General features: G+C 37.7%; 2 protein-coding genes across 12 annotated transcripts in view; one reads left to right on the top strand and one right to left on the bottom strand.

The window, feature by feature from the left end:
- Window positions 1-14,348, bottom strand: part of DIS3L2 (DIS3 like 3'-5' exoribonuclease 2) — a 344,026-nt gene that overhangs the window by 322,262 nt on the left and 7,416 nt on the right. The window contains exon 1 of one of the 11 annotated variants that reach the window (XM_044380810.3): window positions 5,713-5,810. The exons of the other annotated variants lie outside the window; for them this stretch is intronic. The gene's annotated coding sequence lies outside the window, so the exon portion shown is untranslated. Of the gene's footprint in view, window positions 1-5,712; window positions 5,811-14,348 lie in introns of those variants that run through there. 11 annotated transcript variants of the gene reach the window in all.
- On the top strand, window positions 7,338-7,965 carry LOC123000539 (60S ribosomal protein L36a-like). Its single transcript, XM_048214337.1, has 2 exons — window positions 7,338-7,413; window positions 7,736-7,965. The coding sequence occupies exons 1-2, from the start codon at window positions 7,338-7,340 to the stop codon at window positions 7,963-7,965; spliced, it is 306 nt and encodes a 101-aa protein (XP_048070294.1).

Here is a 14,348-nt window from a genome sequence, read left to right as displayed (position 1 = left end):
ATAAATAAAATAAAATAAAATGGGCCATAAAAAAACCTACCTCGTAGAACAGTCAGGAGTACTAAATGAGGTAATATAAGTAAAGTTCTCACAAGAGTGCCTGGCAGATAGTAAGCACTCAATAAGCATTTGCTATTATTAACATAAGGTCATTTATTTTACCTTTACAGAATTTTTTTTTTTTTTAGAGAGAGAGCATGGCGCGGGGGGGGGGGGGGGGCGGGCGGAAGGGGCAGAGGGAGAGGAGAGAGAGAATCCCAAGCAGGCTCCACATTCAGCTCAGAACAGAGCCCAATGTGGGGCTTGATCCCACAACCATGAGACCATGACCTGAGCCAAAACCAAGAGTTGGACACTCAACCAACTGAGCCACCCAGGCACCCTAGCAGCAATCTTTATTTATTTGAAAAACCAGCACCCACACTAAAAAGGACCAAAAAATCTAAAAATATCATGATGGTAGTACTTTCATCAGTCTCTATAGCACAATAATAATAAATGACCTTGCCTCCTCTTGCCTCCTTCCTCTACCCCTCTTGCTAACTAAGGACAGAGTCCAAACTCCTTAGCCAAACATTTCAGTTCCTTCATAATCTTTTGGCCCATCCGGGCTTATTGTCTTCCCCACTCCTATTATAACCTTCTGCTTCAATCAAATTAGTTTTCTCACAAGCCTCTAACTACAGCTTGTACTCATTTGACAAACATCTAAGAATCTATGGAGCCAAGCATGGTGCTAACATGACATGCAAAGTTTCTGCCCTTAAAAAGCTCACAGGATATAGCAGAAAAAGACATTAAAAAATAGTTTCAATAGAAGAGAACTACAGTCACAAAAGAGCAAAAGTAAGGTAGCTGCACAGAGAGGAACTAGTAAACTGTCGGTGAAGAGGTCCCCTCAGGGAGGGCTTTGCAGAGGAAGGCTTGTGAGAAATGCTCAAAGAAGAAGAGATTGAGAAGGGGGTCAGAAGGCAAACAGCAACAAGCAGGGGCAAAGAAATTCTGGGTAATGAGGTGCAGCTGGACTGCCAGGGAGCTGACGGAAGCTAGAAGCTGGAAAACAGGGATAGGCAAAAGGAGTCCTGTACCCAAGTCAGAAGCACTGGGGTAAAGCTCTGCCCTGGAATCACCAAAGAATTCTGTACAGGGGCCTAACGTGATCAGATTTGCATGTTACCATGATGACTGTGGCTGCCATTCAGAGGCTGATTTGGAAGGAGAGACTGGAGACTGAAAAACCTGTTAAGACAACTGGAAAGATCCAGGTAGCAGTAGGGATGGGAAAAAGGAGACAGGCTCAAAATACAAATTAAGAACAGAATTGGTAAGACTTGGTATGAGCATAAGAAGAGGGGAAATCTAGGAGGACTCAGAGGTTTCTAGCTGTAGCAACTGAAGAAATAAAAGAATGGTCACAACACATAGGCAAGGTGAAGAGTACATGACCCCAAATGCAGAGCCTGGGTCTTTATTCTAAGAGCAATGGAAAGTAAGACAGGGAAAGAACTTTTTAAAAAAGGTAAAAACCTAAATAGATCTTTAATCACAGTAGAAACCAGAGAACACTGCCAAAGATCCACACACACTCCCCCCAAATTACACCAGGCCAAGACAGTTTTAAAGACAGGTAATTTCAATGTTATGGAAGCTTTTCAATTTATCCCATGAGGCTACACAACCTTGATACCAAATATGACAAAGATAGAACACACACACACACACACACACACATACACGCTTTCAAACACAGAACTGTAGAAGAATTTTTGTTATGAACAAAAATGCAAACCTAATATAAAAAATAAAATATTAAGTCCAACATTAAATTTTAAAAATTATAAAACATGAACCCATGGTAGAGACCTGTTAACATATTAATTAGATTAGTAAATTAATGGAATGGAACCAAATCATCAAGAAGATAGAAGCCGAAAGGCATTTTCTTTTTTCTACTTCTTGCAAGGATTACTATGGAACTGCATTCACTGAGCCAGAGACCCTTGTCATTTGTGTAGCACACCACCTACACTGCTTGTGGGGCCACCGGCCAGCCAGTGGCCTAGACTCCAAGCCCTAACAATGTGCGCCCAACACCCATTCTGAATTAAGACTTCTTAGTAAACTAGGAGTAAAAAGAATGTTTTCTAATGCAATAAGATGAATTCCTCAAGGAAACAACACCTCTTATGTAGTATCCAGGCCAAGAATAATACATAACTTGAATTTAATCATGAGGAAACATCAAACAAACCAAATGAGGAACATCCTTTAAAAAAAAAAAAAGAGGACTCTGTTCTTCAAAAATATCAATGTCACAAAAGACAAAGGCTAAAAGAACTTTTCCAGATTAAAGAAGACAAAGGAAATAGGACAACTAAATGCCATGTGTGACCTTAGACTAGATCCTGCACTAGAGGGGGGAAGATACTAAAAGATACATTACTGATCAACTGACAAAACTTTATTCATAATAGCCAAAAACTGAAAACCACCCAGATGTGCCCTTCAGCAGATAAATGGTGAAACGAGCTGTGGTACATTCATGCCAGGGAATATTACAATAAACAGGAACGAACTATTGATACATACAAGAACCTGGATGAACTGCAAGGGAATTACGTGGAGTGAAGCAATCTCAAAGGTTATGTACTGTATGGTTCCATTTATATACTCTTGAAATGACAAATTAGAGAGATAGAGGAGAGTGTCTTGGTTGCCAAGGGTTAAGAAGGCAGAGAAGGAGGGAGATAGCTGTAGCTATGAAAGGGTAGCCCAAGAGATTCTTGTGCAGGACCTATTTGGTATCCTGACTGCACTGGTGGTCACACAAATCTACAGATGTGATAGAACTAAATACACACATACACACACACACACACACACACACACACCCCAGTACGACTAAAACTGATGAAATCAAAATAAGATGAGTGGATTGTATTGACATCAATTTCCTAGTTGTGATATTATAGTTACACAAGAGGAAACTGGGTGAAGTATCCACAAGATCTCTCTGTATTATTTCTTACAACTGCATGTGAATCTACAAGTATCTCAGAGTAAAAAGCTTAATTTAAAAATAAAGTTTAAAAAGGAAAAAAGTTAAAAAACAGCAACAGAAAATAGCTTACAATCATAAAGCACTAGAAGCATTCCTATTAGCTTCAAGGAAAAGGATACCAGCTATTATAGTGTTAGTTAATATCATTCTAAAGGTGCTAGTCATTGCTATAAACAAGACCATATAAACATTAGAAAAGAGGCAGAATGATCAATGGTAAATGAAATCCTTGCTACCTAGAAAATCTAATACAATCAAGTGAAAACATATTAGAATGAGTTCAGTAGTATCCAATATCCAAATACAGTATATAAAAATGAATAGCCTTTTTATTATATCCCACTAATACTCAATTAGAAAACTGGATAATAAAGAACTTGATTCTATTTTTAATTCTTTACCTAAGTCATATATAACTATTTTTTAAATATTTAAAAACTGTCCCAGGAATATAATGACTATATGTCTCTAATAACATATTCTCCAAACATATTCTCCAGTTCTCCCCACTGAGCACCATATTTGTTCTCTGATTTTGCTGCGTCTCTTTCTCTAGTCCATCCTTCCCTTCAGAAGCCAAAAGCTAGAAAGTAGATTCAAAAATGTCTTCCAGTAGATTCAAAATTCCAGTAGATTCAAAAATGTCCCCCACGGTCTCAAATACTTTGCACAAATCTAAGTCAATTTTAAGGGATGAGGATCAAAGTTTCCTTCCAGCTCAGAATCTCCATCTTGCTAGGAGGCAGCATCCCTTTAATCAGTTCCAAGAGACTCAGTGTGTGTTCTTGTGCAGCCCTCAGGACCATCTCTCCACTTCTCTCTGCCAGGAATTCCAAGTTCTCAGTCAGCGACACTCACTCTAGAGCAGATCCACATTAATCCATCCATTTTTAATCAGGGCCTCTCACAGCAGCCCCCATTTCAAACTCCAGCCACTTCTAAATCACTATCAGCCTAATCCATGTGTGTCCTCCAGTGGATCCCCCGTGCCACGTATCCTATGTGAAAGCCAAGACAGTTTTTCACTCTGTAGACAGAGTGCTTCTGCTAAGCTCCAGGTCTTCAATATACAAGAAATATCAGTTAAAAAGCAAAAATAAGGGGTACCTGGGTGGCTCAGCTGATTAAGTGTCTGCCTTCAGAGCTCAGGTCATGATCCCAGGGTCCTGGGATCAAGACCCGCATCAGGCTCCCTGCTCTGCGGGGAGCCTGGTTAGAGTGGGAAGCCCGGTTCTCCCTCTCCCTTCCTCTCCCCTTGCTTGGGTGCTCTCTCTCTGTCAAAATAAATTTTAAAAATCTTTAAAAGAAAAAAAGGAAGAAGCAAAGATAAATAAATTAATAAAGCTAAGAAACACATCTAAATTTGTAAATACTGTATGAGTAAGGTGTCAATTCAGATCAATGGAATAAAGATGGATTTCTCACTAAACGGTGTTGGAACAACGGTCAACTATATAGGGGAAGGAAATGGATTGCCGCACACCAAATCTGATGGATTAAAGAAGTGACCACAAAATATCAAATGATAAAAAGATTAATAGATTCAACAGCAAAAAAATAAAATAGGTAAGTATTGAACACATACCATATCATAAACAAATATAAAAGCAAATATCTTGCTTCCCAAGTTAGGTAAACTACTCCAAAGTACAGAAAAAGATGAGGGGTGCTTGGGTGGCTCAGTTGGTCAAGCATCTGCCTTCAGCTCAGGTCATGATCCCAGAGTCCTGGGATCAAACCCCTGTCAGGCTCCCTGCTCAGCGGGGAGCCTGCTTCTCTCTCTGCCCCTTCCTCCCCCCATGCTTACGCGCTCTCTCTGAAATAAATAAATAAAATCTTAAAAAAAAGAAAAAGATGAAAAACTCCCTAACATGCTAAATGTTAACTGTATTCTAGATTTCAAACCCAAACAAAGCACATAAGTAATAATAATAATAATAATAATATAGGACAATCTCACATATGAACACAAATGCAAAAATCCTAAATAAAATATTAAAAAACTGAAACCCAACAGCATATGGAGGATCACACTCAAGATATATTCTAAGAGAATCTACATATTAATATGATTTACTACATAGTAACAGGGGGAGATGGACAGCTTAATAAATGCCCAAAAAAAGAACATTATACAGTTTATCACCGATTAGTATTAAACAGCATTAAAAAAAAACTTAGAAAATAAAGAAATACTGTGACACTTGCTTAACTAAAAAAAATAACAATAATAAGTCAGGGCACCTGGGTAGCTCAGTTGGTTAAGCATCTGCCATCAACTCAGGTCATGATCCCGGAGTCCTGGGACCAAGCCCTTCATTGGGTTCCCTGCTCAGCTTCTCCCTCTCTCTCTGTCCTTCCCCCTCTTGTGCCCTCTCTCCCTAATAAATAAATAAATAAATAAATAAATAAATAAATATATAAATAAATAAATAAATAAAATCTTTTTTAAAAAAAGTCAGAAACAGTAAACATTGTATTTAATGGTATAATGTTACAGACAGGATATCACTGACAACACTGTGCCAGAGAGGTCCTATTCGATACCATCAAAAAAGTTAGTAAGAAGAAGAAATATTGGATAAGAGACTAGGTTTTCAATATTTACAGATAATATGACTGTCGACTAGAAAATCAAAGGATATACTTACAAATTATTAAGACTCATGATTTCAGCAAGAATGCAGAAAGGGCAGATTCAAAATCAACAAATAAGTTATGACAAACGTTCCTATATGCCCACGATAATCTAAAAACATGACAGAGAGAAAGATAAGTTCTAAGTAGTAACCAAAATCACAAAATGCCTGGGAATAAAATTAATAAGACTGACATAAGATCTAAGTTAAATTTTAAAATTATTTTTAAAAACACAGAAGACCTAAACAAAGAAAGAAACCCCCGCTCTTGACCAAAAAGACACAATATTATAAAGACGTCATCTGTAAATTAATCAAAAAATTACAATGTAACCATAATTAAATTCAAATCATGACTTTTTTATAGCAATTGACAATCTCAACAATCAAATGGAAGAAAAACGGCAAAGGATACAAATAGACATTATTCCAAAGAAGATACATTCATGGGCAATAAACTCATGAAAACATGTTCAACATTGTTAGCCATCAAGAAAATGTAAATCAAAACCACAATGAGGTTCCCTTCACACTCACTCAGAAAGCTATAACAAAACAAAACACAAACCAGAAATTAACAAATATTGGCAAGGATGTGGAGAAAGTGGAACTTTCATAAATTCCTGGTAGATGTGTAAAATGGTTCAGCCACTACAGAAAACAGTCTAGAAGTTCCTCAAAAAGTTAAACATGAATTACCATAAGACCCAGCAACACCAGTTCTAGGCATATGCCCAAAAGAGCTGAAAATAATTATCCAAACACTATACACACATGTTCATAGCAGAACTATTCATAAGAGCCAAAAGGTGGAAACAACCCAAATGTCCATCAATGGATAAATAAATTGCAGCATACACATAAAATGGAATCTTTTTTAGCTATAAATAATGAGTGTGTCTGAAGGAATGAACCCATGCTACATCATGGATGAATTTTAGGAACACTACACTACGTGAAAGAAGCCAGACGCTAGGTCACATATGATTCCATGTATATGAAATATCCGGAATAGGTAAATGCACAGAGACATAACGGAGATTGGAGAGGGAAGAATAGGGAGCAACTACTGCATAGGTACGGGCCGTTCTTTTGGAATTAGGAATCATCCAAGGATGATTGTACAACACTGTGAATGTATTAAATGCCACTGAATTGTTTCCTTTAAAATGGTTAATTTTATGATAAGTGAATTCTGCAACAGTAAAAAAAAAATTTAAGTATCAAATGGAAGAGATAAATGTACAGAATGATGGAAAATGTTTGCAAAGAAGAGTAGCAAGAAAAGATTTGCTCTATCAGATTGCAAAACATACTATGAAGTAATGGTTATTAAAAGAGTATGATATTCAGTACCCTTTCCTTGATGAGCACTGAGTAATATATAGAATTACTGAATCACTATATTGTATACCTGAAACTAATATAACACTATACGTTAACTATACCAGAACTAAAATTTTTTAAATAATTTTTAAAAAGGAGTATGACATTACTCGAAATAGGCAAAGACATATAAGAGGAAAACAGTCTAGAAAGAGACCCTAAGAAAATAATTTTTAAAAGAGTCTAAAAGAGACTCTTCAAAATTTTTAAAAATTTATATTCAAATCAGTGGGGGAAGACCACTCACAAACATGGTGAACATTCCTAAAACCCACCGGACTTTCCGCAAGAAGTGTGCCAAGCGCCACCCACACAAAGTGACACACAGTATAAGAAAGGCAAAGATTCTCCTTCAGGGCACCTGAGCAGTTCAGTCAGGCGAAGGATTCTTGATTTCTGCTCAGGTCATGATCTCGGAGTCTTGAGATCAAGCCCCAAGTTGGGCTCCATGATCAACGCAGAGTCAGCTTGGGATTCTCCCCCTCCCTCTGTCCCTCCCCTCACCCCCACCCCCTTCATGCAGCACACTCATGCTCTCTCTCAAATAAATCAATTGTTGGAAGGAAGGGAGGAAAGGGAGGGGAGCAGAGGGGAGGGAGGGAGGGAGGGGAGGGAAGGGAGGGAGGGAGGAGAGAGGAAAGGAAGGAAGGAAGAAAGGCATGCAAAGATTGTCTTTATGCCCAGGGAAAGTGGCATTATGACAGGAAGCAGAGTGGCTGGGGGGGGGGGGGCAGACTAATCCTATTTTCCAGAAAAAGGCTAAAGAAGATTGTGCAGAGGCTTGAATCTGTTGAGTCCAACTGCAGATCTGAGAGAATGCTGACTATTAAGAGATGCAAGCGTTTTGAACTGGGAGGAGATAAAAGAAAGGAAAACTGATTCAGTTCTAAACTTCATATTTTGTTATATTATGAAAATACAATCTTGAGGTTATGTTCACTTCAATCAGTCAAGATAATGGGACAACTGGCTATTTAGAGAAAAATAGTTACATCCTTATTACTATACATAAAAAATAAGACTGCAGTTGGCGTAAAGTGCTAAATGTTAGAAGTAAAATTATAAATATATTAAGAGAAAATATAGGGGAAAAATTGCTTAAACGGGTAAAGGAAGCCTTCTTAGTTAAGACAAGAAAACACAGAAACCATAGAGAAAAAGACTCAAATTTTAAAAACTAAAAACTTCTGTATACCAAAAGAAGTCATAAAAAGACAAAACAACAGACTGAGAGAAAATATTGGCAACATATAAGAATTCAAGGATTTAGAGGCTCCTGGGTGGCTCAGTCGGTTAAGTGTCTGCTTTTGGCTCAGGTCATGATCTCAGGGTCCTGGGATGGAGCCCCAAGTCAGGCTCTCTGCTCTGCAGGGAGTTTGCTTCTCCCTCTCATTCTCCCTCTGTGCTCTCACTCTCTCTCTCTCTCTCTCAAATAAATATTAAAAAAAAAAAAAATCCAGGGGCGCCTGGGTGGCACAGCGGTTAAGCGTCTGCCTTCGACTCAGGGCGTGATCCCGGCATTATGGGATCGAGCCCCACATCAGGCTCCTCCGCTATGAGCCTGCTTCTTCCTCTCCCACTCCCCCTGTTTGTGTTCCCTCTCTCACTGGCTGTCTCTATCTCTGTTGAATAAATAAATAAAATCTTTAAAAAAAAAAATCCAAGGATTTATATACAGAATATGTCAAGAGGTCAAGACCTACAAATTAATATGAAAGAAGCAAACCCAATTAAAACAAAGTTAAACCAAAAAAAAAAAAAGGCAAAAGATAGGAACAGTCACGAAAAGAAATACTGAAATTTAATTTGCCAGTCTTTGGCATAGGCATGGTATCATTCCTATGTGCAGTCAGGATAAAGAACCCCGAAACCATACCTATTTGAGGAACGTCCAGGCTGCCCAAGGTAAAGTAGAAGGGGAAAGACAGGAGAAATGAGGCACCATCAAGGACTTCTGCCCACTCACTAAGGTATGGCCCTGAGAGACGAGCTGTAGAGTACACGGACATGGACGCCCTTAAAGGAAACTGATTTATTTGTATCCAGTCAGAAAGCATTATCTTTTTTTTTTATTTCTAAAAGGCAGAAACATATGACTCTTATTCTTTATGAGACTAGTAGGTTAAATTATTAAGAAATAATTTTATGCTCCTAAGTACAAGCAGGCCAGGATTCATTATTGGCAAAATGTGACCAAAGCAGACACACATGATATTCTAGGGAGAAGCAAATCATTGAAAAATATCTGCATTATGATTCCATTCTACAAATCTCAAAAACATGCAAAATTAAACAACAGCTTAAGATACAGAGGATGTGGTATAAAGAAAATACAAAATTCAGGTTACCTCTGTAAGGGAAAAGAAGGGGTAGGATTACAAACAAGAACATAGATCTTCAATGGCAATGACACTGGCGGGTTGTTATATGGATACTCATTGTCCTATTATTCCGTATACCTTACACATATTTTTCATACATTATTTTACAACTTCTCAGTATTTAATAAAAAAGACCATAATTTAAAAACAAACGATATAGGATTAAAAATGCATAGCATATAGCCAATGAACTTGTAACAGCTTTGTACAGTGACAGGTGGTAACTATACTTGTGGTGAGCACAGCACAACGTATAAAGAAACTGGATCGTTATGTTGTACACTTGTAACTAATGTCACATTGTGTCAACTATACTCAAATAAAAAAAGTAAAACAAAAAAACACTGTACAGATTGCATGTAAAGACATATATAGTCTTTTAATTCTAGATTCAGTGTTTGCCACTGAAAATCTGCTTGGTTCTGTCATCTCCTTCTAGGTGGACACTTTTTAGAAGTTAGCGAAATCCTTGATTTTCATCTTTTCTTCTGAAGTTGCATTAGCAAGGAGATTCACTGGTGTAGGGAGAGTTTACAGCGAAGGGCAATGCACTCTTTGATCAAACGCACTGAGAACCACTAGCAATCACTTCGGGAAGCTCCAGCCAAGAGGGCACTTGCCAGAACTCCAGAGTAAAAAGGTTTGCATAAGAAAATTAAAAGCATTGCAGGAAGAATGATGCAATTTGAACAATAAGACATTTTTCTACTAATTAGTTTTTAATTGATTGAAATTCAATGAAACCCTGGTTGAAACTTCAGCTCTTGACTGAGATACTGTACAAAGACGAGCGTGAGTGCAGTTGAGTACTTGCGGTATCAGAGCCAACTCTGCAAGTAGTGGGCACTTGGGAGTTCAAGGACAGTACCACATGTACTCCTCCCTACCAGCCAGAAGTAAAGAAGTCCCAGAGAACCAGGCTTGGGCTCTGCCCACAACACTATCATCTGAGCATTCCTTTCATTAGAACAGTACAAGATTACACAATGATCCTTAAGTTGAAGCAGGATTCTGGATGCCTGAGGAAGTGGGATACTCTTTGCGTATGGTAAACTGACTGCTGAGACAATCAATAAATGAATTAGCATAAAGTATGCTGACTTCTTTGGAAGGAATTTTATGAATACAAGATTAAGACTTCTTACACAATAAACAATGCAATCACAAGTAGTAATAAAGCAGAACCAAGTGTACTATAGTAAGAAAACGTTATTAATCGGTTAATAAACCTGTGAATTATACACAAAACTGTACTAAGTAATGAAAAGAAATTTCAAAAGACACCATCCCTGTGTCAGAAGCATGAGCATTTGGAGACAAGATATATTAAAAGTGGTGTTAAAGTCAGACATCAAAAATACTCCACAATTCAGTCCAACCTCCCTAGTCATCTGCTTTCCATATTCAAACCCAATTCAGGTAAACACATGCCCCAATCTTCCAAACCCACATATTGCAATACACTCTTCTCTCCTCCTCAAATGCTTCACCCTCATTAGAACAACCTGCAAAGTCGGGGGGCCGTGGGTGAAGGCCTGCGTGGCTCAGTCAGTTAAGGGTCTGCCTTCGGCTCAGGTCATGATCTCAGTTCCTGGGATCGAGCCCCACATCGAGCTCTTCGCTCAGTGAGGAGTCTGCTTCTCCCTCTCCCTCTGCCTGTTGCTCCCCCTGCTTGTGTGCTCTCTCTCTCTCTGTGTCAAATAAATAATTTTTTTTAAACTTTAAAAAAAAAAAAAAGAACAACCTGCAAAATCTTACCTGTCCTTCAGGTTTCATCCCAAAAGCTTCCTGCATTCTCAGAAGTCTTTTTAATCTACATACTCCCTATGATCCTGCATAATTCTTCTCTATTGTGGTGCCTTCCCTACTATTTTTAGTTCTGTATTTGTCTTATCCCTCCTATTGAGGCAGGAGTAACAACAGAAAGGGCAGACGTTGTGAAAAACCTAGATTTATATCTGAACATTAATTATCTAACCCTGACCAAACCAAACTACCTAACTTTCATAAGCCTGTTTCCAAACATACAAGATAAAGAAATTATTAAATATCTTGCATTACTTCCTTTATTTTTTTAAAGATTTTATTTATTTATTTTAGAGACAGAGAAAGGGAGTGTGCAGGGGAGGAGCAGAGAGAGAGGGACAAGCAGACTCTGCACTGAGTGCAGAATCTGACAAGGGGCTCAATCCCACGACCCTGAGATCATGACCTGAGCCAAAATCAAGAATCAGACACTCAACTGACTGAGCCACCCAGGTGCCCCGCGTTACTTCCTTTAATAAATAAGGTGTGTGAGAGAGAAAAAGAGAGACAGAAAGACAAAGACAAAGAATGTAGAATTGTATGGAAATAACAAAAAAGGACAGGAAAGTAATAGTTATTAGAACTGTATTCCATATATTCAAAAAGACGAAAGACTGAATGGGTTAAGAGACATCAAAGATATTGGGGCACCTAAGTGGAACAGTTGATTAAGCATCCAACTCTTGCTTTCGGCTCAGATAGTGATCTCAGGGTCTAGAGATAAAAACTCTGATGCCTGAGATGAAAAATACACTGGATGGGATTAACAACAGATTAGACACTACTGAAGAAAAAATTAATAAAGCAATAGGAACTATCCAAAATGAAAAACAAAGAAAAAAGAAAAAATTAAGAGAGCTAGGAGACAACTTCAAGCAACCTAATATATGTGTAATTCAAATCTGTAAAGTGGGGAGGGGAAGTGGAGAAAGAAAAATATTTGAAAAAATAAGAGCCAAAAGTTTTCCAAATTTGACAAAAACTACAGAACCACAAATACAAGATGTTTAATACACAAATCACACACACACAAAAGAAAACCATAGTAAGACACACTATAATTAAATTGCTTAAAAACAGTTGAAAGGGAAAACTGTAAAAGCAGCAGAGAAAAAATACACACTAAGTACAGAGAAACAGAGGTAAGGATATCAGATCTCTTGTCGGACATAAGCAAGGTAGAAGGCAGTGAGTCCAAATCCTTACAACAGGCACAGTTAAGCGTCTGCTTTCAACTCAGGTCACAATCCCAGAGTCCTGGGATTGAGCCCCACATGAGTCTCCATGCTCAGTGGGGAGTCTGCTTCTCCCTCTCCCTTTGCCACTCCCCCTGCTTGTGCTCTCTCTGCCAAATAAATAAAATCTTTTAAAAATATATCCTTATAACACCAATGGAAAAAACTGTCAATCCAGAATTCTTTATGTAGCAAATATATCTTTCAAGAATAGAGGCAAGGGGAACCTGGGTGGCACAGTCAGTTAACCATCCAACTCTTGCTTCAGCTCAGGTCATGATTATCAGGGTCATGGGATCAAGCCCCTCATTGGCTCTGTGCTCAGTGCAGAGTCTGCTTGAGATTCTCTCTCTCCTTCTCCTTCTGCCCCTCCCCCTGCTCGCTCACTCTCTAAAATAAATAAAATCTTTCTTTAAAAAGGCAAAATACAAACTTTTCCAGACATGTGAAAGCTGAAATAATCATCACCAGCAAATCTGTATTACTAGAAACGTCAAAGGAAGTCCTTAAGGCAGAAAGAAAATAACAGATGCAAACTATTTCAGAAAATTAAAGGAAAAGGATACTTTTCAACTCATCCAAGGTGCCAGCATTACACTGATACCATAACAAAAAGACACTACAAGAAAAAACATCTCAAACCAGTATCTGTCACAACCGTAGATACAAAATTTTTTAACAAAATTTTGCAATTCCAACAATATAAAAAAAACTAATAAGACATCAGGACAAAGTAGGATTTATTTCAAGAATGCAATGTTAGTTCTAATATTTGAAAATCAATATAATTCACCATATTAAACTAAAAATGAAAAACCATATGATCATCTCAGTAGACTCAGAAAAAGCACTTGTCAAACACAATTTCTTTTCAAAAATAATCTCTCAGCAAACTAGGAATAGAAGGAAACTTCCTCACTGACAAAGAACATATATAAAAAGTCTACAGCTATCATCATACTTAATGGTGAAAGACTGAGCTCTTTTTTCCTAAGATCAGACAAGACAAATATGTCTGCTTTCATCGCTTCTATTTAACACTGTACTGGGAATTATATCCAGTGCAATAAGAAAAAAAAAAAAAAAAAGAAGATTAGAAAAAAAGAAAATTGTATTCACAGGTGACATAATCTTTATATAAACAATCCAGTGGAATCTATTTTAAAAAGCCAAGGGAATAAGTGAGCATATCCTAGTTGACAGAGAAGATCAGGGTACAAAAATCAATCATATTTCTATATAGTGGCAACAGTCAAAAACACAAATTTGAAAAACCAACATTTCAATAGCATCAAAAAATATGAAATATACTATGTTGTACACCTGAAACTCTTGTAACATTGTATGCCAACTATACAATTAAAAAATAATAAATTAGAAAATATATATGAAATACACAGGGATAACTCTGACAAAAGATGTACAAGATTTGCCCAGTGAAAACTACAAAATATTGCTGAGAGAAATTTTTAAAAAATTCTAAATAAATGGAGACTACAGCATTTACATGGATTGGAAGACATCATTAAGACGGTAATTCTCCTTGGGGCACCTGGGTGGCTCAGTTGGTTAAGCATCTGACTCAAGCTTTGGCTCAAGTCCTGATCTCATGGGTCCTGGGATCCAGCCCCGCCTCAGGCTCCGAGCTCAGGAGTCTGCTTGGATATTCTCTCCCTTTGCCCCTTCCCCCACTTGCATGTGCAAGCACTCTCTCTCTCAAAAATACATAAAATAAATCTTTTAAAAAAAGATGGCAATTCTCCTCAAACTGATCTATAGATATAATACCATCTCAAATTCTCAAGCCGACTTTTTGGAAAAGCTGACAAGCTGATTCTAA

Source organism: Ursus arctos, unplaced genomic scaffold, assembly GCF_023065955.2.
Source record: "Ursus arctos isolate Adak ecotype North America unplaced genomic scaffold, UrsArc2.0 scaffold_1, whole genome shotgun sequence".
NCBI classification, from domain to species: domain Eukaryota; kingdom Metazoa; phylum Chordata; class Mammalia; order Carnivora; family Ursidae; genus Ursus; species Ursus arctos.
The sequence above is the reverse complement of the archived record's forward strand: the minus strand, read 5'-3'. Positions and strand labels throughout refer to the sequence as shown.

Bases quoted from the DNA above. Each gene is read 5' to 3' on its own strand.
- LOC123000539 (XM_048214337.1), top strand. From the start codon at position 7,338: ATGGTGAACATTCCTAAAACCCACCGGACTTTCCGCAAGAAGTGTGCC. The intron at 7,414-7,735 runs GTATAAGAAAGG...AAAGGAAGGAAG, and splicing joins CCCACACAAAGTGACACACA to GAAGAAAGGCATGCAAAGAT.